The sequence below is a fragment of the Pongo pygmaeus genome, chromosome 1 (genome assembly GCF_028885625.2).
Source record: "Pongo pygmaeus isolate AG05252 chromosome 1, NHGRI_mPonPyg2-v2.0_pri, whole genome shotgun sequence".
Taxonomy (NCBI): domain Eukaryota; kingdom Metazoa; phylum Chordata; class Mammalia; order Primates; family Hominidae; genus Pongo; species Pongo pygmaeus.
In genome coordinates this window covers 191,256,476-191,280,843 of record NC_072373.2, presented here as the reverse complement: position 1 = coordinate 191,280,843, position 24,368 = coordinate 191,256,476, and the positions used below count along the sequence as shown (strand labels likewise).

Sequence of the window (24,368 nt, the reverse complement as noted above, 5' to 3'; positions counted from 1 at the left end):
AAAATGTCTGCCAGTGCTGCTTAGTTAATAACATGACACAGTCCTATTTCACTAACAGTGTGTGAAATACTAAGGAGTAGGAATTTTAGTGTATCTAAAACACTGGTTTTGCAAAACAGCTTTATTTGGGAGTTGACAGAAGGAAGCAGGTGTTTTCAAATGTATGTTCTTTAACGTTCTGTTCACTTATATTCAAAATAGATAATATTTAGAGGTGCTTTCATATATGTTTTAACTTTTGAGAAATGATACAAATACCTATTGTCCCTGTCAATCCAGAGTGAAGGTGAGAAATGAAGGAATAGCTAATGCTTCTATAGGAAATGTCTGTAAACAAAGTAAATCCAAAAGTTTAAAGTAGCAGTAGCTCTTATTATACAGTGAACATCCAAAATGCAAAATGCTCCCAAGTCTGAAACTTGCTGAATGCTGGCATGATGCTCAAAAGAAATGCTCATTGGAGCATTTCAGATTTCAGATTTTCAGATTTGGGATGCTCAACCAGTAAGTATTTAATGCAGATATTCCAAAATTTTAATAAATCTGAAATCAGAAACACTTCTGATCCCAAGCATTTTGGATAAGGGATATTCAGCTTGTATATGAAAGAGATTATTGAACTATTTAGATATAATTTTACTTTTCTTTCTTTCGTTTTTTGAGATGGAGTTTCTCTCTTGTTGCCCAGGCTGGAGTGCAGTGGCATGATCTTGGCTCACTGAAACCTCCACCTCCCGGGTTCAAGCAATTCTTGTGCCTCAGCCTCCCGAGTAACTGGGACTACAGGCGTGCACCACCATGCCTGGTGTGTGTGTGTGTGTGTGTGTGTGTGTGTGTGTGTGTGTGTGTGTGTGTGTGTATTTTTAGTAGAGACGAGGTTTCGCCTGGTGTGTGTGTGTGTGTGTGTGTGTGTGTGTGTGTGTGTGTGTGTGTATTTTTAGTAGAGACGAGGTTTCGCCTGTTGCCCAGGCTGGTCTCGAACTCCTGAGCTCTGGCAATCTGTCTGCCTTGGCCTCCCAAAGTGCCAGGATTACAGGCATGAGCCACTGTGCCTAGCCTATTTTACTTTTCTGTATCATTTAAAGTGCTGTCCAGTAGGACTTGCTGCCAAAATGGATTTGTTCTCTATTGATAGTCCAGTAGGGTAACCACTGGCCGTATGTGGCTTTGACTATGTGAAACGTGGCTAGTGGGTCTGAGGAACTGGATTTTAAATTTAATTTAAATGTCAATAGCTATATGTAGCTGCTGGCTGTCATGTTGGAAAGCACAGAAGGAATTTAAATGTCAGTTGTAGAGTGAGATAGGATTTGGTTATTGAGTAAAAGAGGGCCCTGTAATGTGGACTTGACATCTTCCCTCCATACTTTGGCTTTCTGCCTTCTTTGCCTTTTCATTCCTTCACCTTCACCACCATCATTTTATTGTACCAAAAGCAACTTTAAACTTGGGATGTTTTTCCCACCTCTATCTGATTTTTCTTCAGCAGAAACATCTTTAATGCTACAAAATGGAATTATAGCAGTTGTTTTTTCTGGGAACCATGTTGTTGGAGAAATAGTCATTTTAACTGAACTGCTTTGTAATGTTGCCTAAGAAAATATGGTATAATCAAATTATAGTAAAAAATGAAGTGCACTCATAATTACTTTTATAACCTTCCTTTTTCAGTGTTCCCTGGGGCTTTCCCTCCCTGGTAATCTTAGCCAGCCATAGACCATTCTTTCTAGAATCAGTTTCCTAATCCTAGTGTGGTCTGTAGTCTCATATTGACCAAAATTGGTCTTACTCAAACTTATCATTTTCTTTTATATTTATTTTTGTCCTCTTCCATTTTCTGTCATCCTCTGGCCTTAATTGACTCACCTGGCTCATGGAAGAAAAAGGAAGGGAAATAAATCCAGGCTAGTGAAATATGGCTGGTTCTATCCCTCTGATAACTGAGAGAAAACCTATATATATATATATATATATATATATATATATATATATATATATATTTTTTTTTTTTTTTTTTTTTTTTTTTTTGAGATGGAGTCCTGCTCTGTTGCCCAGGCTGGAGTGCAGTGGCACGATCTCGGCTCACTGCAAGCTCTACCTCCCGGGTTCACTCCATTCTCCTGCCTCAGCCTCCCAAGTAGCTGGGACTGCAGGTGCCCGCCACCATGCCCGGCTAATTTTTTGTATTTTTAGTAGAGACAGGGTTTCACCGTGTTAGGCAAGATGCTCTCGATCTCCTGACCTCGTGATTTGCCCGCCTCGGCCTCCCAAAGTGCTGGGATTACAGGCGTGAGCCACCGCGCCCGTCCCCTTCATACTCTTAATGTGGCAGAAGTACCATTCTCTTCTGACCCTTTTTGTTTCATTTTAGACATGTCTAAATCATAATGGAGCTTAACTGTAGTAGAGCAAAGTATACACGTTGGTTGTTACACCTATTCACATTGTTTTAAAATTCTGTTGCACCATGGTAAACATGGATAATACAGTATCATTTTTGAGCAGTTTTTTAAATGTAAATCTGTGTCTTATTCAGAGTGTGTGTCTGAAGTTATTAAGGACATTTCCCAACATTACTGGCCCCATTTCCCTTTGTAATCAGAGGAATTCTGTTTCAAGATTATTGCTGTGTGTGATCTGTGGCTCTTGATCAGAATGAAGTTAAATGGCCACAGGGGGATTAAGCTATGAGGTTGGCATTTTTCATACTGTTAATATGTTTTGACTAATTGAGTTATTAGTCCTAGTCAGAGAAGAGCATTTCTTATTAGTGGTCAGTTAAGGCTATTCTCCAAGGGATATTTCATCTTAAATACTAGTCATTTGGTATTATTCTATTCTTCTCTTTTAGGATTCATATACATTGCGCTTACTTGTACAGCATTTCGAGGTTGATGCTTTTCTATTCTCCGTGGCTTTTTGCATTAAAAATTAAGCAACAGGCCGGGCGCGGTGGCTCACGCCTGTAATCCCAGCACTTTGGGAGGCCAAGGAGGGCGGATCACAAGGTCAGGAGATCGAGACCATCCTGGCTAACACGGTGAAACCCTGTCTCCACTAAAAATACAAAAAAATTAGCTGGGCGTGGTGGCGGGCACCTGTAGTCCCAGCTACTCGGAAGACTGAGGCAGGAGAATGGCATGAACCCGAGAGCTGGAGCTTTCAGGGAGCCAAGATCACGCCACTGCACTCCAGCCTGGGCGACAGAGCGAGACTGTCTCCAAAAAAAAACAAAAAAAAATTAAGCAACAGATTTAAAAAAAAAGAACAAAGGAAAGAGTCATTGGGTTAAAGACCTAAGTAGTGTCATAACTCTCTGTTATTACATGTCCATAAGAGAATGTATTGAAATACAAAACCACATGTTTTCTTGATGCTTCACGTGCAAATGCTTGTTCTTTCTTTTTATTCCTGGTCGTCTTTCATTAAGTCATAAATGCCCCAAGAATAACCAGTCTCTGTGTGGTATAGTCTAATAGCCTTTGTATTAAATCTTCTTTGGCTTGCAATTATCTAGATGTTTCAGAAAGAACAAGTGGATCCTCTTCAGATGAAATTGCAACAGGTGAATGGACTTGGCCAGGGATTAATTCAGAGTGCAGGAAAAGACTGTGACGTGCAGGGTTTAGAACATGACATGGAAGAGATCAACGCTCGATGGAATACGTTGAACAAAAAGGTGAGTGACAATGGGGTAACAAGTGTACTGGAAACGGAAGGCATAGAAAAGAGACATCTGAATCTAAGGTTTCCCGAAACCTGAATGGAAATAAAAATTTAGCAGTTGCAATCTATAATTACTAAAAGAGGTCAGTAGTAATTTGAAAACTACTTTCTCCTTTCTCATAATGAACCTATATGTCCATGATACAGGTCGCACTAAAAGAGGTCAGTAGTAATTTGAAAACTACTTTCTCCATTCTCATAATGAACCTACATGTTCATGATAACAGGTCGCACAAAGAATTGCACAGCTACAGGAGGCTTTGTTGCATTGTGGGAAGTTTCAAGATGCCTTGGAGCCATTGCTCAGCTGGTTGGCAGATACTGAGGAGCTCATAGCCAATCAGAAACCTCCATCTGCTGAGTATAAAGTGGTGAAAGCACAGATCCAAGAACAGAAGGTAAGTGAGAATGTTGGGACAGTGAACTGTAACAGCCGTAGGGAGTGGTAGACAACACATTTGCTTATAGTTTAAGAAGCAGTTCAGGAGTTTTAGTAGAATCCTAACGTACTTTGTGTCGTCCTGAAAAGAAAGGTGGAAATAGATTTTCATTATCTTACTTAAATCTACTGGTTTACTGTGGCATATATTAGACTGAATAATTTTACCTGTTCATGTATCCTATTTCAGTGTTCATCTACAATTTTATGTTAAGAGGTTTTTGGTGTTTTCAGGGTCAGCAATATTCTAAATAATGTTGTATATCATGTACAAAGTTTTATCTATATTTTTTGTTGGTTTAATTTCTATTTTAGTGCAGTTTTTTTCTTTTTAAAAAAAATCTATCCCAAAGGAAATTTTATTTTTTTCTCAGCTTTATTGGTGTATAGTTGACAAATAAAAATTGTATATGTTTGGCTGGGCATGGTGGCTCACGCCTGTAATCCCAGCACTTTGGGAGGCTGAGGCAGGCAGATCACGAGGTCAGGAGATCGAGACCATCCTGGCTAACACGGTGAAACCCCATCTCTACTAAAAATACAAAAAATTAGCTGGGCGTGGTGGCAGGCGCCTGTAGTCCCAGCTACTCTGGAGGCTGAGGCAGAAGAATGGTGTGAACCCAGGAGGCGGAGCTTGCAGTGAGCCAAGATTGAGCCACTGCACTCCAGCCTGGGAGACAGAGCGAGACTCTGTCTTAAAAAAAAAAAAAAAGTTTATAATATACAATGTGATGGTTTGATATACATATACATTGTGAAATGTTTACCATAGTCAAGATAATTAACATATTCATCACTTCAAATGTTAACCATTTTTTAGGGCACTTTTCTCTTGGTTCAAAGGAAGTTCCCTGTTAGTCACATAATGACAGTCACTGCTCCATTTAAAAATTTAAGTGTGTGAAAAGTATATGAGTGGTGAGAACTGTGCTATGTCTCCTGTTTTTGCCTCAAGGATGAAAAAAACTTCTTCTACTCAATGAAGCTTAGGACTTGGCCGGTTGGTTTCTGTTTTTTGTTTTTCTTCCTAGTTCAGATTTCAAAATGATCCTGTGTTACAACTTTTCATTCTCTTTATAATAGTTGCTCCAGCGGCTCCTAGATGATCGAAAGGCCACAGTAGACATGCTTCAAGCAGAAGGAGGCAGAATAGCCCAGTCAGCAGAGCTGGCTGATAGAGAGAAAATCACTGGACAGCTGGAGAGTCTTGAAAGTAGATGGACTGAACTACTCAGTAAGGCAGCAGCCAGGTAAGATCAAAGGAATTTTGAGGAGTGGGTCAGAGGTTTGTTTTGTTCTTCTTCGACTTGTTATCACTATAAGTTCTTGGATGATTCATATAGATTTTTGGAAGGTGTTTAATGGCTTTTATTTGAAATGGGATAAGATTTTAGAGATGATCCTCATAACCGGAATCATACTCAGGAAATGGTCTCCAGCATCTTCATAAATTTCCGAGAGCTGGAAAACTCATTGCTCTGTGTGGTTGTTCTGCTGTAGTATAATCATAGTTCCAAATGACAGACAGACTCCTACAGTCCAGCCAAGTTATTTTCTGAGTTTTTCAAACAGATTTTCCCCCCTTATATTTATAAATAATGCTTTTGATACTTGGAATTGAAATGTGTCATATTTCTTTTCTCTTAGCTTATAGTAATATTAGATTTTTTTGCCTTTAGGAGCTAGTCTGTGGTTCTGTTAAATATCTGGGAATTCAAGAGATGCATGAACTTACCTCAATAAATGGTCAGAAAAACAGGCAACAAATCTTCCTCCTTCAAGGAAATATTCCCTTTCTCTTTTCATAGCTATAAGTTATCCTGTGACTTGAGCTTAATAAGTCACATAGATGTCTTTACTTTTATACAGTCCCCAGTTTTCAAATTAAATACCAGCTAATAAGAAATAGTAAGAGAGTTGATCATTTGTTATTGTATCCTTTACATTTCCTAGGTAGCCTATGGCAGTCTTCAAATAATTCCCTCTTCAGTCTTTTTATGTCCACCTGCCCATGACTTGCTTATTCCTTACCTGAGTTGCAAAGTATGGCTTGCCTATGTTAGTGGAAGAGACAAAATGGGAAGAATTTAACTTACTTGTATTTCCAGATTTGTACTGCTTATTTTCTTTTCTCTCTGTCCATTTCCAGTAATGGTACCATTAGCTTTCCAGTCTCCTAGGCTTAAAACCTCGACTCCATTTTTACTTTTCTTTTTTTAATTTCTCCTTTGTGCCCACATCTATCAGCATGCTAAATTCTGTCTATTTTACTTTACAGTGTCTTTCCTGTCCATCTGTTTCTCTAATTCCCACTCTCCCCTCAGTTCATGACTTATGAGCTCTCACTAGGTATATTGAGATAGCTTCTTCACTAATCACTCTACCACTTACCCTGGGGCCTTCCCCTTCCCATCCCCCAGCTGCAGGTGAACCTTTCTGAAATTAAGCCTTTAATCATATCTTTTCAAGCTCAGAGACATTTAATTGACTCCCTGTTAAAATAAAACCTTTAGATTATGAGGCTGACGCACTGCCTGCTGTGCTAAGAAGGTGCTTAAAATAAGATATAAACTCTTTAACACACCATTCAAAGCCCTCTATTTGACCCTAACCTACCTTTCTTAGCTTCTGCTATTCTTCTCACTCCTTAATATTATAGCTGAAGTAAACTATATTCTGTTCTTTAATATCTTCTGACAATGTCCTAACCCTGTGTCTTATTTTATGGTGTTATAATACATCTTTCATGAAATGCTTTCGTCCAGCTCTCTCTCTTCTATAAAACTTACCTTTATTCCTCAAGCATGGAATAACTTTTCCTGCCTCTTCACTGACCTAACTCTTTATCTGTACCTTGTATTATGATCATTATTTTATGTACTTACCTTCCTGGTCCATAAACTCCTTAAAGTCATGGTTTGTTTATCTAATGCATATTTTTATGACTCTTTCCTTCTACTTCACTTGTTTGCATCCTCCTAGCCTAATATAGTTTCTGGGCCAATATTTTAAACAGAAACAAATACCAAGAGTAGATATTTGATGCTTCTAAATTATTTTTAGCTCTTCTCCCTAAAAATACCTTAAATCTTATTACAATAAATTCTTCAAATTTTCAGATTCCAAAATCAAATGAGTAAGAAAGACATAAAAATTAGAGGCAATTTTTTAAAAATGAAATTCAAGTTTAATAATAATTTTTAATGTTGTATGTTTTAGTTGCATTACTTGAAGATATATTTTGAAGGCTGGCATAAACTAGGAAAGAAAGTTTTAGACTTAGATTGCCACTTAAAAAAAATGTTTTTCTTTATATTCAAACATAATTGAATTTCCAGTAATCAAAATGCCAACTTTTTTTATTTAAACCACTTCTTATTAAAATAACTTTGTCAGGGCATAACTAGCATAGGACCTGGTGTAAATTAGGTCTTCAGTAAAGGTTTGCTGAACTTAAGTGCATCATATACTCCCAGGCCTCTTCAAATACCATATCTTAGTCTGTTTTTAGTAATTCAAAGACAACATTATGACCTTTCATTATTAATCTGCATGCTAATACAGTTCTGTGGTTGTTTTCTTGTCTGTTCCTTGTCAGGCTATCTCCAATATACAGACTTCCTCCTCCCTTTGTAATTTGCTGCTTTTATTTCATAGAGTAAAACAAACCACAAGTACTTTGAAAAGTACATCTCTTAGCACCTCTATGGTCTCAGTGACAGTCATGTATCCAAGGAAAAGCCAAGCTTAGTTATGGATCTTATATTAAATAAGAGTTAAGATTCCAAGTGAGCTATAAAGTCTATAGTTTTTGTGTGTGTGTTTTTTTTTTGGGTGGGGGGTGCTTTTTGTGTTGGCAAATTCAGCCAGCATGAGGTTTTTTGTTTGTTTCTTTTTTGTTTTTTTGCCTTAAATCTGGATTCAAAGTTATGTTCTGGGGCTTGAAATTACCAGAAGCCTGACTGGATTTTGGGGAGTTGGGGAGGGAGTTTTAGTTCATAGGCGATATACATACAGTCTTTACTCTTCAGATATCTTCACTCATAAATGAAGGTAGTAGTGACAAAGAGAATGAAAACAGACAACTTTTTGCCTCCTTTAAACCTTATTTTGGTCACATGTTCAGGTGATATATATGCTACATTCTGTTTTGATTTGTGTCAAATAAGGAGAACATTAGAAGATTTGATTATACTGTTGCTACTCACCAGGTGATTGGACAAATCTTTAAGCCTTCTGAGTGAACTTTCTCTTTTATAATAGGGGGATAATTATTCTTTTATAATGGGGGATAATTATTCTGTCCACCTTACAAGGTTATGACAGAATGAGAATAAAGTTAATGGTGTGAAATCCTTTAAAACATCGAAATGCTACATAATGTGTGTTCTGTTTACTATTGGTATTTAAACTGTACCTGGAAAAGACTATTCTTTTACTGAGTATAGTACCATTACCAGTTTTAATGTGACTTTTTTCCTGAGCAGCTTGTTCTATATATTTGTGTAGGCAAAAACAGCTGGAAGACATCCTGGTTCTGGCCAAACAGTTCCATGAGACAGCTGAGCCTATTTCTGACTTCTTATCTGTCACAGAGAAAAAGCTTGCTAACTCAGAACCTGTTGGCACTCAGACTGCCAAAATACAGCAGCAGATCATTCGGCACAAGGTAGGGAGAAGTTACAGTAAATGAAAACAGAAAACTGGAATTAGAAATCCTAGAAATGAGTAAACTGCCTGAAGCATTCTAGAGGATGTATGTTTTGTGGGTTTAACTTAAAATATGGTCAGATTATTAATTGGAAAAGTCACATTCTTGAAATACAAATAGAAATTGCCTGATAGGCTACCACCAGAATAAACAGCTTTTGTTCCCAATTTTTATATTATTTTTGCCCTTCAGTTGGTGAGTTTTTTAATTGTTTAATTTGTTGTATCATTTGTTATTCATCATTTTGTGTTTACTTTTCATTTATTTTGTTTCTGTTATTCATTTTTTCCATCTGGATTTCCAGGCTCTGGAAGAAGACATAGAAAACCATGCAACAGATGTGCACCAGGCAGTCAAAATTGGGCAGTCCCTCTCCTCCCTGACATCTCCTGCAGAACAGGGTGTGCTGTCAGAAAAGATAGACTCATTGCAGGCCCGATACAGTGAAATTCAAGACCGCTGTTGTCGGAAGGCAGCCCTACTTGACCAAGCTCTGTCTAATGCTAGGCTGTTTGGGGAGGATGAGGTGGAGGTGCTCAACTGGCTGGCTGAGGTTGAGGACAAGCTCAGTTCAGTGTTCGTAAAGGATTTCAAACAGGATGTCCTGCACAGACAGCACGCTGACCACCTGGTATTCATGTTTCCATTTTTATTGGTTATGTTATTCTGTTATTTTGTTATTTTGATTCATGTTTCTCTTCATTTATTTTTTTTCTTCATTACAAACACTTCAACTTTATTTTATACAGAAGTGCATAGTTAGTGGACTTGATGCTGACTACTAATCTGTTTTTGGATGAGTCCATGGAAATACTTATATTTAACAAGTTGAATCAGTAATTCTAGAAGATGGTACAGGGTATAGTCAGGGGCCATCTGAACTCCAACTCATGATTTACATTATTAGGTGATGGGTCACTAAGATTCTATTTGATCAGTTTTATGAAAGATAATGTACTTTAACAAAACCAGATCTATCTGTGTAGTGCCCAGGATTTGATCATACAGTTAGAACTTTTAGGATATTTCTGGATTTGTTCAAATTCCAGGGATTCTGTGTCATCTTAATAGAAGAGTTTGCCTTTTTCATTTCGTTTTTATGAAATCTGTTTGGGCGAGTAAAAATAGGTAATTTTTCTAATAGTCTGATTATTTTGCTTCATTAACTTTAAACATGAAGAGAGTTTTTAACCAGGATTCTGATTTAAGTCAGTCTGTTCTTACTGAATTTCTTCTCTTGAACTTTCTGTTTATTCCTTATTTTGGACACAGTAGACAATTTTGCTGAATTTCACTTCTGCCTTTCTTGGGTTCAGGTTTGGTACCAATAGATTGGTAAAGCTGATGTAATTCTAAGTTTTTTTCATCCAGCACATAGGAAAGCTTGCCTTATAGGTATCTGATTTAATTATTTTGAATAGTCAATGGGCTAACCAAGGAGATGAGGGGATCAAATATCTGATGTTTAAATTAAACTAGTATTCATCTCTTTACTTTAAATTTGGTCTCTTAAAGGTCTCGCATTTTGTTTCGTTTGTAGTGCCACAGTTTTGGGATTAATGGTATTCTTTCCTTTCAGGCTTTAAATGAAGAAATTGTTAATAGAAAGAAGAATGTAGATCAAGCTATTAAAAATGGTCAGGCTCTTCTAAAACAAACCACAGGTACTTTGAAAAGTGTGTCTCTTAGCACCCCTATGGTCTCAAAGACAATCATGTACCCAAGGAAAGGAGTTCCCTGCCTTAGCCTCTTCTTTATGTATATATGAGAAGTTTAGTATTCACTGATTGTATTCCCTGCTGTGCTCCAGAAGGTTGTTTCCTGCTAAATCTTTTGAAAACTAAAAAGTTGTCTAACATCTGGTTATAGATGATGATTTCTCCTCTCCTTCAGTATCTTGAATGCCAGCATCCACTGAAAGGTGCTGGAAACATCTAGAAACACTTGACGCTGAACTCAGATTTTAATAATTGAGAAGTGGCTTCTTTTATCCAGTGGAAAGTTTATTTTATTTCCCATTTGCCCTTATTATGGGATAGGTGAAATCATTACCACAGAGAGAGAGAGAGAGCATCTATGAAATTAAAGCTCTGATTTGAAGAAAGGGGATCAGAGACTCCTCATTCCTAGATCTCTTAAATATGAGTAATTGTGTGCTATCTTCCATAGGTGAGGAGGTGTTACTTATCCAGGAAAAACTAGATGGAATAAAGACTCGTTATGCAGACATCACAGTTACTAGCTCCAAGGCCCTGAGAACTTTAGAGCAAGCCCGGCAACTGGCCACCAAGTTCCAGTCTACTTATGAGGAACTGACCGGGTGGCTGAGGGAGGTGGAGGAGGAGCTGGCAACCAGTGGAGGACAGTCTCCCACAGGGGAGCAGATACCCCAGTTTCAGCAAAGACAGAAGGTGAGCTGTTATTTTACCATAAAAAGAAAAAAAGGCTTCCTCTTTGTCAGAATCCTTAAGTTTTATCAACCTTTACCTTAAATATAAACTAAAAATATGTGCCCCCCTTTCTTGTTTACTCATGGACAGTAAGATTTGACATAAAGACATATATGTTACACATATGAAGAAGAAGTTGAATCAAGTTTGCTTTGTAACATTTTAACCTCTATTATTTATTCTCTAAAGAATGCTTCATGGTTTTATTTGATTTCTCTGCAGGATCTAGTATAGTTCTAGATGCATAGAAATATTGTATAGGTACTTGTTAGGTTAAATACTGAGCCTTTGGTTAAAGCATTATTTATCATTTCTGTTGAAGTAAGGAGATGAAAGAAGTATTAGTTGTTTTACCCAGAGACAGTGTGGCTCAAAAAGTCTTACAGACAGTTCTAAGCAAGCAACAATGAAGTCTAAAGTCAGGCTTCAGAATGATTGAAAAATCTGAGATGAGAAAAAAATAACTGAAGGAAGGAGGTCAGAGTCCTGCTGGGATGTGTGATAGAGATAGCAATTTCCACCCAGCACAGTTGCTGATATGCTTTATTTAGCAAGGTATGGCCTGAAAACTCTTTTCCCTCCTTAGGAATTAAAGAAGGAGGTCATGGAGCACAGGCTGGTGTTGGACACAGTGAATGAGGTGAGCCGTGCTCTCTTAGAGCTGGTGCCCTGGAGAGCCAGAGAAGGGCTGGATAAACTTGTGTCCGATGCTAACGAGCAGTACAAACTAGTCAGTGACACTATTGGACAAAGGGTGGATGAAATTGATGCTGCTATTCAGAGATCACAACAGGTAATGTTTATAATACCTCTGCATTAATATTTTAGACAGTATTGATGTGTGAGATACAGTACTATGACCCACATAAATACAGACTCAGAAATAAGAATGAGCTCAAGCTAAATCTGGTGGAATAAATATGTTTCATTGATGGGAAATGATTGGGTAGAAGTTTGTGAGGATGGATCCAGGATTTGACCAAAATACTTGACCCCTTTGAGTAGAGAAGTACTTGGAGAAGAGTCTACATGAGGCCTTTTCTTAGCTAATGCCCTGCTAAGAAGGCTGATGGTGATGGGAGTAGATAATATCTAGATTCAAAAGGTCCAAATGCGCCACAATCTTAGTTTGACATAATTAACTCTCTTAGCATTAGATGGAAGAGGGGAAGGAATCAAGAACTATAATTACTATCAAATATGCAAACCAAAATAGCAGAGCTATCTAAAATAGAACCTTCTCAGTAAACACAGGTGTCATATTTCCCTTGATCTTTTTTCCTTCCTGCTTTCTGGAAAAAAAATCATTTGTTCTTTTGTGTAGCTGGATACACACCTCTTAATGTGCCGTAGTACAAAAAATAAGTTAATATAACTCCTTAGGATCATAGTGATGAACGTATGCTTTTTGAACCACACAGAAATTTGCTCTGAGTCCAGGTATATCCCCAGTGTGTCTTTAGAGTTATCCCTAATCTTGGCCAGATATTTCAATATGAAATGTATTGTACTTGGGAGAAGCGTATTTTTAAATAATAAGTGTATATTGGCCAAGTTGAAGAGGAAGAGATAAAAGACTGGAGAGGTCAGGCATAGGAGACTGGGCTCCCACCTGTTGTCCCAGCACTTTGGGAGGCTAAGGCAGGAGAATCCCTTCAGGCCAAGAGTTCAAGACCAGCCTGGGCAACATAACAAGACACCGTCTCTACAGAAATATTTAAAAATTAGCCGATCATGGTGGCAATTGCCTGTGTAGTCCCAGCTATTAGAGAGGCTGAGGTGGAAGGACCACTTGCGCCTAGGACTTAGAGGCTGCAGTGAGCTATGATTGTGCTACTGCACTCCAGCCTGGGCAACAGAATCAGACCCTGTCTCTGAGAGGGCAGGGAAGGATGGAGGATTGGGGAGCCCTCATGAAACAACAGTCACGTAGAACATGATTGCTTTTCATTATTACATAACCATTTAAAAATGTGTTGCTCTTTTGGGGTCTTATGCTGCTTCAGCTAAGCGGGCACTTCCAAGTTAACTTGACTCAGCTGTCTACTGCCATATTAGGTTTATATTTAAACATCTGACTAAACTGACTACTGTTCCATGTCTGGGTAGGAAAGAGCAATGGCAGGAAGAGTGTAGTCTCATAAAAACACTGATTAGAGGCATATTTCTTTTGAAGGGGATTGATATCTGTTATTTCTAGCTGTAGAAACTGAGTTATGTAACTTATTTTAAAGAAATTGAAATATGGTCAGTTCTAACTTGTTTGCATCTTGATTTGTGATTTTATGAAATTCTTCCCAGTTTTGACTCTACTTTGTGAGATATAAACTGTATTACTGAAAATCCAGGCCTTGCTGCATTGAATAAATTACAGTTCTGAGGAGACTTGGCTGTATATAATTTGTTTATTTTTCTTTAATACGTCTATTAGTATGAGCAAGCTGCAGATGCAGAACTAGCTTGGGTTGCTGAAACAAAACGGAAACTGATGGCTCTGGGTCCAATTCGCCTGGAACAGGACCAGACCACAGCTCAGCTTCAGGTACAGAAGGTACGTGCTCACTCTTTCCTGAGCTAATAGAATCATCAGTAACTTAGAGTGACTAGGAGAGTTTCTGACTATCCCATGTCAAGTGGAATAATTTAGTGGCATGATGGTAAATAGAAATTAATTTTCTATGTATTTAGTTGAGATGAGGAAGAATTTTATTTTTTGCTTTGTGAGAAAGGAAAAATAGGCCCATTAATCCATAATTAGCAATTTCCTTGATAGAAATTTTTGTAAGCTACTAAAAAGATAAGCTAGAGAAGATGTTGGATAGGCAAAGTGTCAAACTGTATAAGAACAATTTTTGATATGGCATTTTCATAGATTTTGTCTTAACCTTCAGTAATAACAGGAAAAGGGTCTTTTTACTTCTTGACTTAACTACAGTTTACTTTTCAAAGGCTTTCTCCATTGACATTATTCGACACAAAGATTCAATGGATGAACTCTTCAGTCACCGTAGTGAAATCTTTGGCACATGTGGGGAGGAGCAGAAAACTGTATTACAGGTGAATTACATTTATTTATTTGCCATATTGTTCCTGTTTTGATCATGGTGAATTAGAAGCACAATTGCGAAATGATGGTTTAAGGCTTTTTCCATCCTGGACTTTTCTTATGTCTGTTATTAAAGTCCAGCTTGATGTTCTGGGGAATTCAGAATCTTAACCCTGTGTCCACAGATGTTTAAAACAGCCATCCTATATAATGTGAAATATATTGCAAATCCATCTTCTTTATAAAAGGGGAATTGCTACTTATCCTCACTCCACAGGGAGCAAGCCTTGAGTTACTTTTCAAGGTATTTATGGTAGATTTTTTTCAGAACCGTATGCAGATATTAATTCCTTCGTTATATCCTTCTAAAAGGTCGTACCTAGTTTTAAAAGGATTGGTCAAGATGGTTTATAGACAAGTTTTTTCATTTTGTTTTGTTTTGTTTCATAAAGGATATGTTTAAGCAGTTTCCTCAGAAATATTCATAAACTGACTGAGCTACTCATCCTAAACATTTGAAGCATAAATGGCAGGTTTCTGGAGACTTTTTTTTAATCAGAAGAAAAATGACAGGCAAAATTTGATAGGCAAAGATTCCATCATAGCCCCTTAGATACTCAGTTTTAAACTGATCCATTATAATAACAGTATATTGGCCAGGCACGGTGGCTCACGCCTGTAATCCCAGCACATTGAGAGGCCAAGGTGGGCGGATTACCTGAGGTCAGGAGTTCGAGACCAGCCTGGCCAACATGGAGAAACCCTGTCTCTACTAAAAATACAAAAATTAGCTGGATGTGGCAGCAGAAACCTGTAATCCCAGCTACTTGGGAAGCTGAGGCAGGAGAATCCCTGAACCCAGGAGGTGGAGGTTACAGTGAACCGAGATCGCGCCAGTGCACTCCAGCCTAGGTGACAGAGTGAGACTCTGTCTCAAAAACATATATAATAATAATAATGCTATATCTAAGGTTGTGTATCATTACTGAAAGGTTAATTTTTTTGTGTTTTTCTTATACTATTTTACTGCCTTTTAAACTTTTATCTTTTAAAAATTATAGAAATAAAATATATGTATGATAGGAAAATTAGAAAATTTCAGATAAGTATGAAGAAGAAAATAAAAATCACTTGTAATCTTTATTGATATTTTAAAATAATTTAGTTGTGTATTCTTTTAGACTTTTTAATGAATATATACCTACTTTTTTTCTTAAGAGTTTATAATAGTAATACTTATCCTTTTTTTTTTTTTTTACTCACATAGGAAAAGACAGAGTCTCTAATACAGCAATATGAAGCCATTAGCCTACTCAATTCAGAGCGTTATGCCCGCCTAGAGCGGGCCCAGGTCTTAGTAAACCAGTTTTGGGAAACTTATGAAGAGCTCAGCCCCTGGATTGAGGAAACTCGGGCACTAATAGCACAGTTACCCCCTCCAGCCATTGATCATGAGCAGCTCAGGCAGCAACAAGAGGAAATGAGGGTAAGGAGCATGCCAAGTTTCATTTTATTGTTCTAAAATGGTCTCTATAATTTATTTAAACACAACATTTGTTAGTGTCTATAGGTGCAAGTTCTGTGTTACGAAGTTAATTCTCAATCAGTTAGAATTCCTTTCATAATATATAATCTGAATCATTTCCTTTGTTGTTTAATATCAATTGAGTAAACACTAAGATTATAGAGATGTCGAGAACCTTAGAATGACAGAGCTAAAGAAAGAACTGACTAAAAATCAATGGAATTTAAAATATTTGCGGGGATAATAGGGTGTTGTTACACTCAAGGTGTGGTTGGATGGTACTTTCTACTTAGTTAGGCACCAACTGGAGTGAAAGCCATGAGGTAATGTCAGAAAACATTTGCTCTGTATAGTTAATGACACTTTAAAATGTTTATTTCTGGTTTATGTCTTGTGCTTATTGCTATTCCTATAAGTGGAAGGATATAAACTGGATGTAGCCAGCAGTAAAGTCAAGGAGTGGTTGGATTGCCAAAAATGTTGCTATACATAGCTTATCCAGCTTGGTATCTCAGTCTGGGGAGGCAGACAATTATTAAACCATGTAGAGTAAAATAGAGTACATAGAAGTACTTATGATTACAGAAGAGTGTGGAGTAGACTTGTATGACACAGGTGGTAGGGGAAGAGAAGAGAGGATGTTTCCAGGAAGGCTGCTAGGGTGATGAGACATCAGAACTGACTTTCAAAAATTAAGAGAATTGGTTAGTGTCAGAACCTAAGACTTAGGTGTTTTTCTGTACCCGCACAAATGGTGAGATACTGGGCCTTGCTGGTTTTTAACAATTTTGTTTGTTCCTCTTAAAGTTGATATTAGCGCTGATCAAAATATCTAAATAAGTAAACTGGTATAAAAGTACTCATTATAGTTTAATTCCTTTTTTAACTAGCAATTAAGGGAATCTATTGCTGAACACAAACCTCATATTGACAAACTGCTAAAGATAGGCCCACAACTAAAGGAATTAAACCCTGAGGAAGGGGAAATGGTGGAAGAAAAATACCAGAAAGCAGAAAACATGTATGCCCAAATAAAGGAGGAGGTGCGCCAGCGAGCCCTGGCTCTGGATGAGGCCGTGTCCCAGTCCACACAGGTATGTGTGTGTCTGACACTCATAACCTTGAATTGTCTGCTGTTCTAAACAAGACGTCTCTGTATCAGGTATGTCTCTGTGCTCAGGAATGTCCAGACCAGCATGTTAATACGTGATCAGTAGATAGAACAGAAAGCTTAGCCTATCTCCATTTTTATTCCAAGGAACATTGGCATACTGACATTCTAAGGAGAGTGAAATGAGTCTTGGCTGGTATATATTGTCTGTTGATGGTTTCTCTGAAAACTTTATGTTGTGATCCTTTAGCAGATGATTTTGGATAAATTTACCTTGCAGATTCAAAAGCAGTGACTGCCTCAAAAAAGTACTTATTGAACCTGTTACTTTTTTGCTTTAGAGCAACAGCACATTCGTTTTCTTAAGCAACCAGCTAACTCAGTTTATGATGCTTGAGTAGGGAGTAGTAAGAGCCAAAGAGAAGCATAAACCAGCAGAGGGATTTAAAGCATGTAACTACATACTTTCAACTAATATATTGCTCTTAGTGGTACTGTTGTCATGTCTGGGTATTTTATTCCTATGTTTAGTCAATATTCTTGGTTAATATTTGTACTTACTCAAGTTTCTCCCCCCACCTTCCGTCCCATCTCTCACTCACATTGTGGAATGTGTTACTTTGTGTTGTTGCTGCCTGCTCCTGTCTTCCCCACATCGTCACATTTCATTGTTGTGTTGACCGCGCCCACCATTACAGATTACAGAGGTAAGGTACCCATCCCCATTGGGACTAGGGTGTTCTTATAATGCTGAAAATTGAGGTCATTACCTACAAGGGAATTTCCCTTAACTTTAGTGGAATAAATTTAATTAGTGCAGTTTATTATGCCAGTTTCATTTGGGGTAGAACCTAGAAGTGAGAGAGTGATGGGAAGTGATTTTGTTAAGGAATCCCACCATGTTTTTTCTATAGGACACTTGAAATTGATAAGCCTTTCTTTAACTAAAACCAGAGTTGGTTTGAGATAGATTTTTCTTAGGAGGCATGCTTATCTGTTTTGCTCTTTTCTCCCCTCTCTGCATCAAATTTTAATGAGAACTTTTCAGTTGTAGTCATGTTACTCAAAGTACCAGAAAAGTGGGAAGGTAGTAATTCTTCAAGAATAAGGTTAGATTTGGTCTTCCTTAATTACCTTTCATTATTCCAACATTTTTTCTCTCTTATTGTTCCATAAGGTGGGTCGTTAAATTGCATGCCATGACACTTTTAAACTACAAGTCGTGTAGCATATTGTTTCCTATCCATTTACACAGCTGGTGGAGGGCATCTAACTTGTTGGTCTAGTCTGTTGCATGCAACTGTCATCTCAGATGTTGACATACTGACTCTCAGCAGTTTCATAGTCTTGTCCCTTTTTTGTTACATTAGTTGGAATAGGAGAAATATTGTGGCAGCACTAAAGATTTGAATTGGTTTCTAGTATATTCATATATTTAGATTCTTAAAATAAATATTGGCTTTTTTTTTTCTAATGCCAGCTCTGTATATGCCCAAAACAGTTTTGTTGTCTTTTTTTCTTTTTCTTTTTTTTTTTTTTAGACAGTCTTACTCTGTCACCCAGGCTGGAGTGCAGTGGTGCTATCTCAGCTCACTGCAACCTCGGCCTCTCGGGTTCAAGTGATTGTCGTGCCTCAGCCTCCCTAGTAGCTGGGACTATGGGCATGCGCCACCACACCCGGCTAATTTTTTTTGTATTTTTAGTAGGGACGGCGTTTCACCATGTTGGCCAGGCTGGTCTTGAACTCCTGACCTCAGGTGATCCAAACACCTCAGCCTCCCAAAGTGCTGGGATTACAGGTGTGAGCCACCGCCCCTGGCCCAAAACAGTTTCTTAACCAAACTCAATACTTAACAGCCATTGGGCTAGACTGAGCACAGGTTTTCCTAAACAGTAGTAGGATAATATCTTGTCCTTATTCCCTAACACTTCTCCAAGAAGAGTGATGAGGTATGCTGTGATGGTAATGTTCCAACATTTGTTTAGTTTCATGATAAAATTGAGCCTATGTTGGAGACACTGGAGAATCTTTCCTCTCGCCTGCGTATGCCACCACTGATCCCTGCTGAAGTAGACAAGATCAGAGAGTGCATCAGTGACAATAAGAGTGCCACCGTGGAGCTAGAAAAACTGCAGCCATCCTTTGAGGCCTTGAAGCGCCGTGGAGAGGAGCTCATTGGACGATCTCAGGGAGCAGACAAGGATCTAGCTGCAAAAGGTGCTTGATGACTGTCATTATTTTTAAAAATCAACAGAATAAATTCTAGGCTGTGGTTATCTTCAGCATCCCACCAGATTTATTTATTTCTTTGAATGTAAAGGCAGTCCCCAGTAATGAGTATTCCAGAAAGTCACTGGAAAATCATTTGGAATTCAGAACACATTTCCCCATTGAAACAAGGTTACAATTGGTAGTTGGATTCCCAGGCCAGGAAACAAAAGCTCCTTTAACCCCTTACGTGAGTAAACTACAGTATCAATAGTGAGTAGAACATAGCTACCTTTTGTAACACTTTCCATGGGAAACATACAAGTTTAACACAGAACACTGGAAACAAGAGTTCTCATCTTAGCCCTTTTGTAAGTTAGGGGTTTTGTATATTAGCACTACCTTTATAGTAGATGATAGCTCATTTCTGGATTACTTCTGTGATCCCTGTATGTGGGAGACCAATGTAAGAGGAAAACGCTAGTATAGAAATAATAGGCCAGGGCCGGCCGCGGTGGCTCATGCCTATAATCCCAGCACTTTGGGAGGCTGAGGTGGGCAGATCACTTGAGGCCAGGAATTCGAGACCAGCCTGGCCAACATAGTGAAATTTTGTAAAAATACAAAAATTAGCTGGGTGTGGTGGCATGTGCCTGTAATCCCAGCTACTCAGGAGGCTGAGGCAGGAGAATTGCTTGAACCCGGGAGGCAGAGGTTGCAGTGAGCCAAGATCACACCACTGCACTCCAGCCTGGGTGACAGAGTGAAATTCCCTCTCTCTAAAAAAAAAAAAGAAAGAAATAATAGGCCGGGTGCAGTGGCTCATGCTGATAATCCAAGCACTTTGGGAGGCCGAGGCGGGTGGATCACCTGAGGTCAGGAGTTCGAGACCAGCCTGGCCAACATGGTGAAACCCCGACTCTACCAAAAATACAAAAACTAGCTGGGCATGGTGGCACATGCCTGTATCCTAGCTACTTGGGAGGCTGAGGCAGGAGAATCTCTGGAACTTGGGAGGCAGAGGTTGCAGTGAGCCAAGATTGCGCCACTGCACTCCAGCCTGGGCAACAAGAGCGAGACTGTCTCCAAAAAAGAAAAAAGAAAAAGAAATAATAGTAAAACTAAAATAGAAAATTATCCTTTAGTTATAAATGCTTAGCATTTTTTTAAAAAATAGTTTCATTGAAAAGGTCAGAGTTACATGGAATTTCTGAATAGACCGATTTCAGGCTCTTAGGGAAGTCCTATTCATATCTCTTTTTTTAACCTCCTCAGAAATCCAGGATAAATTGGATCAAATGGTATTCTTCTGGGAGGACATCAAAGCTCGGGCTGAAGAGCGAGAAATCAAATTTCTTGATGTCCTTGAATTAGCAGAGAAGTTCTGGTATGACATGGCAGCTCTCCTGACCACCATCAAAGACACCCAGGATATTGTCCATGACTTGGAAAGCCCAGGCATTGATCCTTCCATCATCAAACAACAGGTTGAAGCTGCTGAGGTAAGAAGGAAACAAAACCCTTTTTCTTAGATGTCTGTCCTCTAGAAAAAGCACTTTATCAAATCAAAGTGAGGTATGTTAACTGCTTAGCCAGGTTGAGTACCTTAAAGGTTTTTGTTTTTGTTTTTCGCTTTTGTGCCCAAAGCTGGAGTGCAATGGCATGATCTCGACTCACTGCAACCTCCGCCTTCCAGGTTCAAGTGGTTCTCCTGCCTCAGCCTCCTGAATAGCTGGGATTACAGGCATGTGCCACCATGCCTGGCTAATTTTTGTGTTTTTAGTAGAGACAGGGTTTCCCCATGTTGACCAGGGTGGTTCTGAACTCCTGACCTCAGGTGATCCACCCACCTTGGCCTCCCAAAGTGCTGGGATTACAAGTGTGAGCCACCACTCCAGGCCTAAAGTTTCTTTTTAAGTGAGACATTCTCAAATTGAAAAAAACCTGCTCATTATATTACATTTCTTAAATGTAGAAAAATAGATGGTAGAAAATAAAAATCAATTTTGGACTCATTATCTAGAGATAACAGTTGTTACTTTGACATACTATTTTCTAGTTTTTGGCGCTATTTTTCTTTTTCTTTTTTTTTTTTGAGACAGGGTCTCACTGGGTCACCCAGGCTGGATTGCAGTGGCACGATCTTGGTTCACTGCAACCTCCACCTCCCAGGCTCAAGCAATCCAACCACCTCAGCCTCCCTAGTAGCTGGGTCATATGCCACCATGCCTGGCTAATTTTTTATGTTTTATAGAGATGGGGTTTCACCATGTTGCCCAGGCTTGTCCTGAACTCCTGGGCTCAAGCAGTCCTCCAGCCTTGGCCTCCCAAAGTCCTGGGATTACAGGCGTGAGACACTGCACCTGGCCCTGGAGTCTATTTTTTACCAACAACATTTCTTACCTCACATATTGTCCATTTAGCATAAGCCAAGCCTATCTTGATATTATTTCTCTAATTTCTTACTTTTATTTCAGCTATTTTTTCATAGAGAAATTCTTTCCCTCCCCACCTTGGGTCAATACCAATACATGAGCCAATTTTTAGGATCTGGCACAGAGTTTTTTCAAGATCATAGACCCCAGCACTTCTGTTATACTCTATTATCAGCACTTAAATTTGTGACTTGTACTGTGTTATTTTACCCTTGATATGTTTCTCTGTAATAGACTTCTAGCTGTTGATTATAATTCTTTGGAGGCAGGAAGGGGTGAACCTTTGGTAAATTATTGAACCTCACCATACCTTTTCTATACTATTTTATATATACATATACCTATATGTAATATATATTTTGTGTATATGAAAAATAACCACGTAGAGTCTGAGGCTTTAGTGTCCAGATAAGTGAAATTGACAGTTATGTTGCGCATCTGCTATTGATGGGGTATAAATCACATTTGCAAAGTTTGGTAAGTTCTGTTCTGTTTTCTGTTTTGGCTTATATTCTATTCGTTTACATGTAGACTATTAAGGAAGAGACAGATGGTCTGCATGAAGAGCTGGAGTTTATTCGGATCCTTGGAGCAGATTTGATTTTTGCCTGTGGAGAAACTGAGAAGCCTGAAGTGAGGAAGAGCATTGATGAGGTGTGGAGAAATGGATGAGGCACTCAGAACATTAGTGGGCCCAGACTGAAGAGTGGTATTGATTGAAAAATCTGATTGAATGTTTTTCCCCTAGATGAATAATGCTTGGGAGAACTTAAACAAAACATGGAAAGAGAGGCTAGAAAAACTTGAGGATGCTATGCAAGCTGCTGTGCAGTATCAGGACACTCTTCAGGTGAGAGGCCAGGAGGTGACCACCAAGGAAATACAGGTTCTGTTTTTGCCATTTTTGTCATTTTTGGAATTAAGCACAAAAGTGGATCACCTTCACAGGACTGCAGACCTAAGATAGTGGTGTTTCCACAAATCTAGCCAAAGTTACCCACTTGTAGTGAAAAAAGTAGTGACATCTGTCTGAATTCTTACTCTCCCTGCCATTTTTATCATTGCCTGCTCATCATAGATTCATTCAGCTACGTTGTGAAGCTGGCCTTACTGTGAAAGTCATTGCTTGCCAGAGGTTCCAAACCCAGGTTATCTTCAAGCACAGTTTGGCACAGTTGCTTCAGAACATCATGAGCTTGCTAGCTGGGATTGAGAAATCCTCACTTTTATTCGAATTTAGTATTTCCAAATTGTAGTTTATTTTGAACATTATCTTGATAATGTTGGCTCCATTATTAAATCACCATATTATTAATAAAGATCATTATTCTTTATCTGTGCCCCTTACCTAAAATCACAAACAGCACAAGGTGCTTTGATTGATTTATGTCTTCTTATGTTAGCAGAGATAATGCTAATTCTCTCCCAAATTCTTCTGGTTGTTTTTGACTGTTTACTTGTCTTTTGTTCTAGGCTATGTTTGACTGGCTAGATAACACTGTGATTAAACTCTGCACCATGCCCCCTGTTGGCACTGACCTCAATACTGTTAAAGATCAGTTAAATGAAATGAAGGTTTGTATCTGGGTATGGCTTTTGAAGAAGAATTGTTTTATTTTAGTTTTTAAAGGCTTGATTTGATGTTAACATTGAGTGTGTCTTTGATAGGAGTTCAAAGTAGAAGTTTACCAACAGCAAATTGAGATGGAGAAGCTTAATCACCAGGGTGAACTGATGTTAAAGAAAGCTACTGATGAGACGGACAGAGACATTATACGAGAACCACTGACAGAACTCAAACACCTGTGGGAGAACCTGGGTGAGAAAATTGCCCACCGACAGGTAAGGCAGGTGGTAGATGACATCAGTGAACTACTCTCTGCTCTGTTCTAATTTCCTATTGAATGTTTCCTTTCTGTCTTTTCCTGAGTAGCACAAACTAGAAGGGGCTCTTTTGGCCCTTGGTCAGTTCCAGCATGCCTTAGAGGAACTAATGAGTTGGCTGACTCATACTGAAGAGTTGTTAGATGCTCAGAGACCAATAAGTGGAGACCCAAAAGTCATTGAAGTTGAGCTCGCAAAGCACCATGTAAGTATTTTCATTTTTTCATCTCTAACCTTATTGATTTGAGGCCAGATGTTGCCACCAGAAGCCTTTGAATGTTGTGTATATCTTAGGGAACCAAGTTAGATGATATCCATAGAGATAAATTATGTTGTTCAACATTTTTTAGGTCCTAAAAAATGATGTTTTGGCTCATCAAGCCACAGTGGAAACAGTCAACAAAGCTGGCAATGAGCTTCTTGAATCCAGTGCTGGAGATGATGCCAGCAGCTTAAGGAGCCGTTTGGAAACCATGAACCAATGCTGGGAGTCAGTGTTACAGAAAACAGAGGAGAGGGAGCAGCAGCTTCAGTCAACTCTGCAGCAGGTACATGTGACATCAAGTAAGGTAGGAAGAGCTATACAGATAACAGAAAGCCTATCTAAGTCAGAGAGAAGAGATCAATTTGAAAAGCAAAGAATCCCTTATGTCTTGAGGGGAAGGTTAATACTGTGCTGTAACTTATCTGGAAAGAACAGCTTTTGATTGGGTAGTTCTTTCCTGAATTCATTTTTAGCTCAGTCTCTATTCACATTCAAAGTTAGTAGATCTTCACTATAACAGATTCCCTTTTTTTCTTGGATCAAGTCAGGTCTCTCCCTATTCAACAG

The 24,368-nt window shown here is 38.6% G+C and overlaps 1 protein-coding gene across 9 annotated transcripts in view; it reads left to right on the top strand.

Moving 5' to 3' along the window:
* Positions 1-24,368, top strand: part of LOC129040038 (microtubule-actin cross-linking factor 1) — a 379,189-nt gene that overhangs the window by 310,833 nt on the left and 43,988 nt on the right. For all 9 annotated transcript variants that reach the window (XM_054493938.2, XM_063665707.1, XM_054493981.2 and 6 more), the window contains 20 exons: positions 3,518-3,679; positions 3,954-4,124; positions 5,249-5,415; positions 8,675-8,834; positions 9,181-9,507; positions 10,456-10,540; positions 11,046-11,287; positions 11,913-12,119; positions 13,758-13,877; positions 14,276-14,383; positions 15,640-15,858; positions 16,788-16,991; positions 18,995-19,226; positions 20,493-20,719; positions 22,184-22,306; positions 22,401-22,502; positions 23,126-23,227; positions 23,321-23,494; positions 23,586-23,741; positions 23,887-24,084. In XM_054493938.2, coding sequence (XP_054349913.1) covers positions 3,518-3,679; positions 3,954-4,124; positions 5,249-5,415; positions 8,675-8,834; positions 9,181-9,507; positions 10,456-10,540; positions 11,046-11,287; positions 11,913-12,119; positions 13,758-13,877; positions 14,276-14,383; positions 15,640-15,858; positions 16,788-16,991; positions 18,995-19,226; positions 20,493-20,719; positions 22,184-22,306; positions 22,401-22,502; positions 23,126-23,227; positions 23,321-23,494; positions 23,586-23,741; positions 23,887-24,084 — 3,486 coding nt within the window. The remainder of the gene's footprint in view (positions 1-3,517; positions 3,680-3,953; positions 4,125-5,248; positions 5,416-8,674; positions 8,835-9,180; positions 9,508-10,455; positions 10,541-11,045; positions 11,288-11,912; positions 12,120-13,757; positions 13,878-14,275; positions 14,384-15,639; positions 15,859-16,787; positions 16,992-18,994; positions 19,227-20,492; positions 20,720-22,183; positions 22,307-22,400; positions 22,503-23,125; positions 23,228-23,320; positions 23,495-23,585; positions 23,742-23,886; positions 24,085-24,368) is intronic.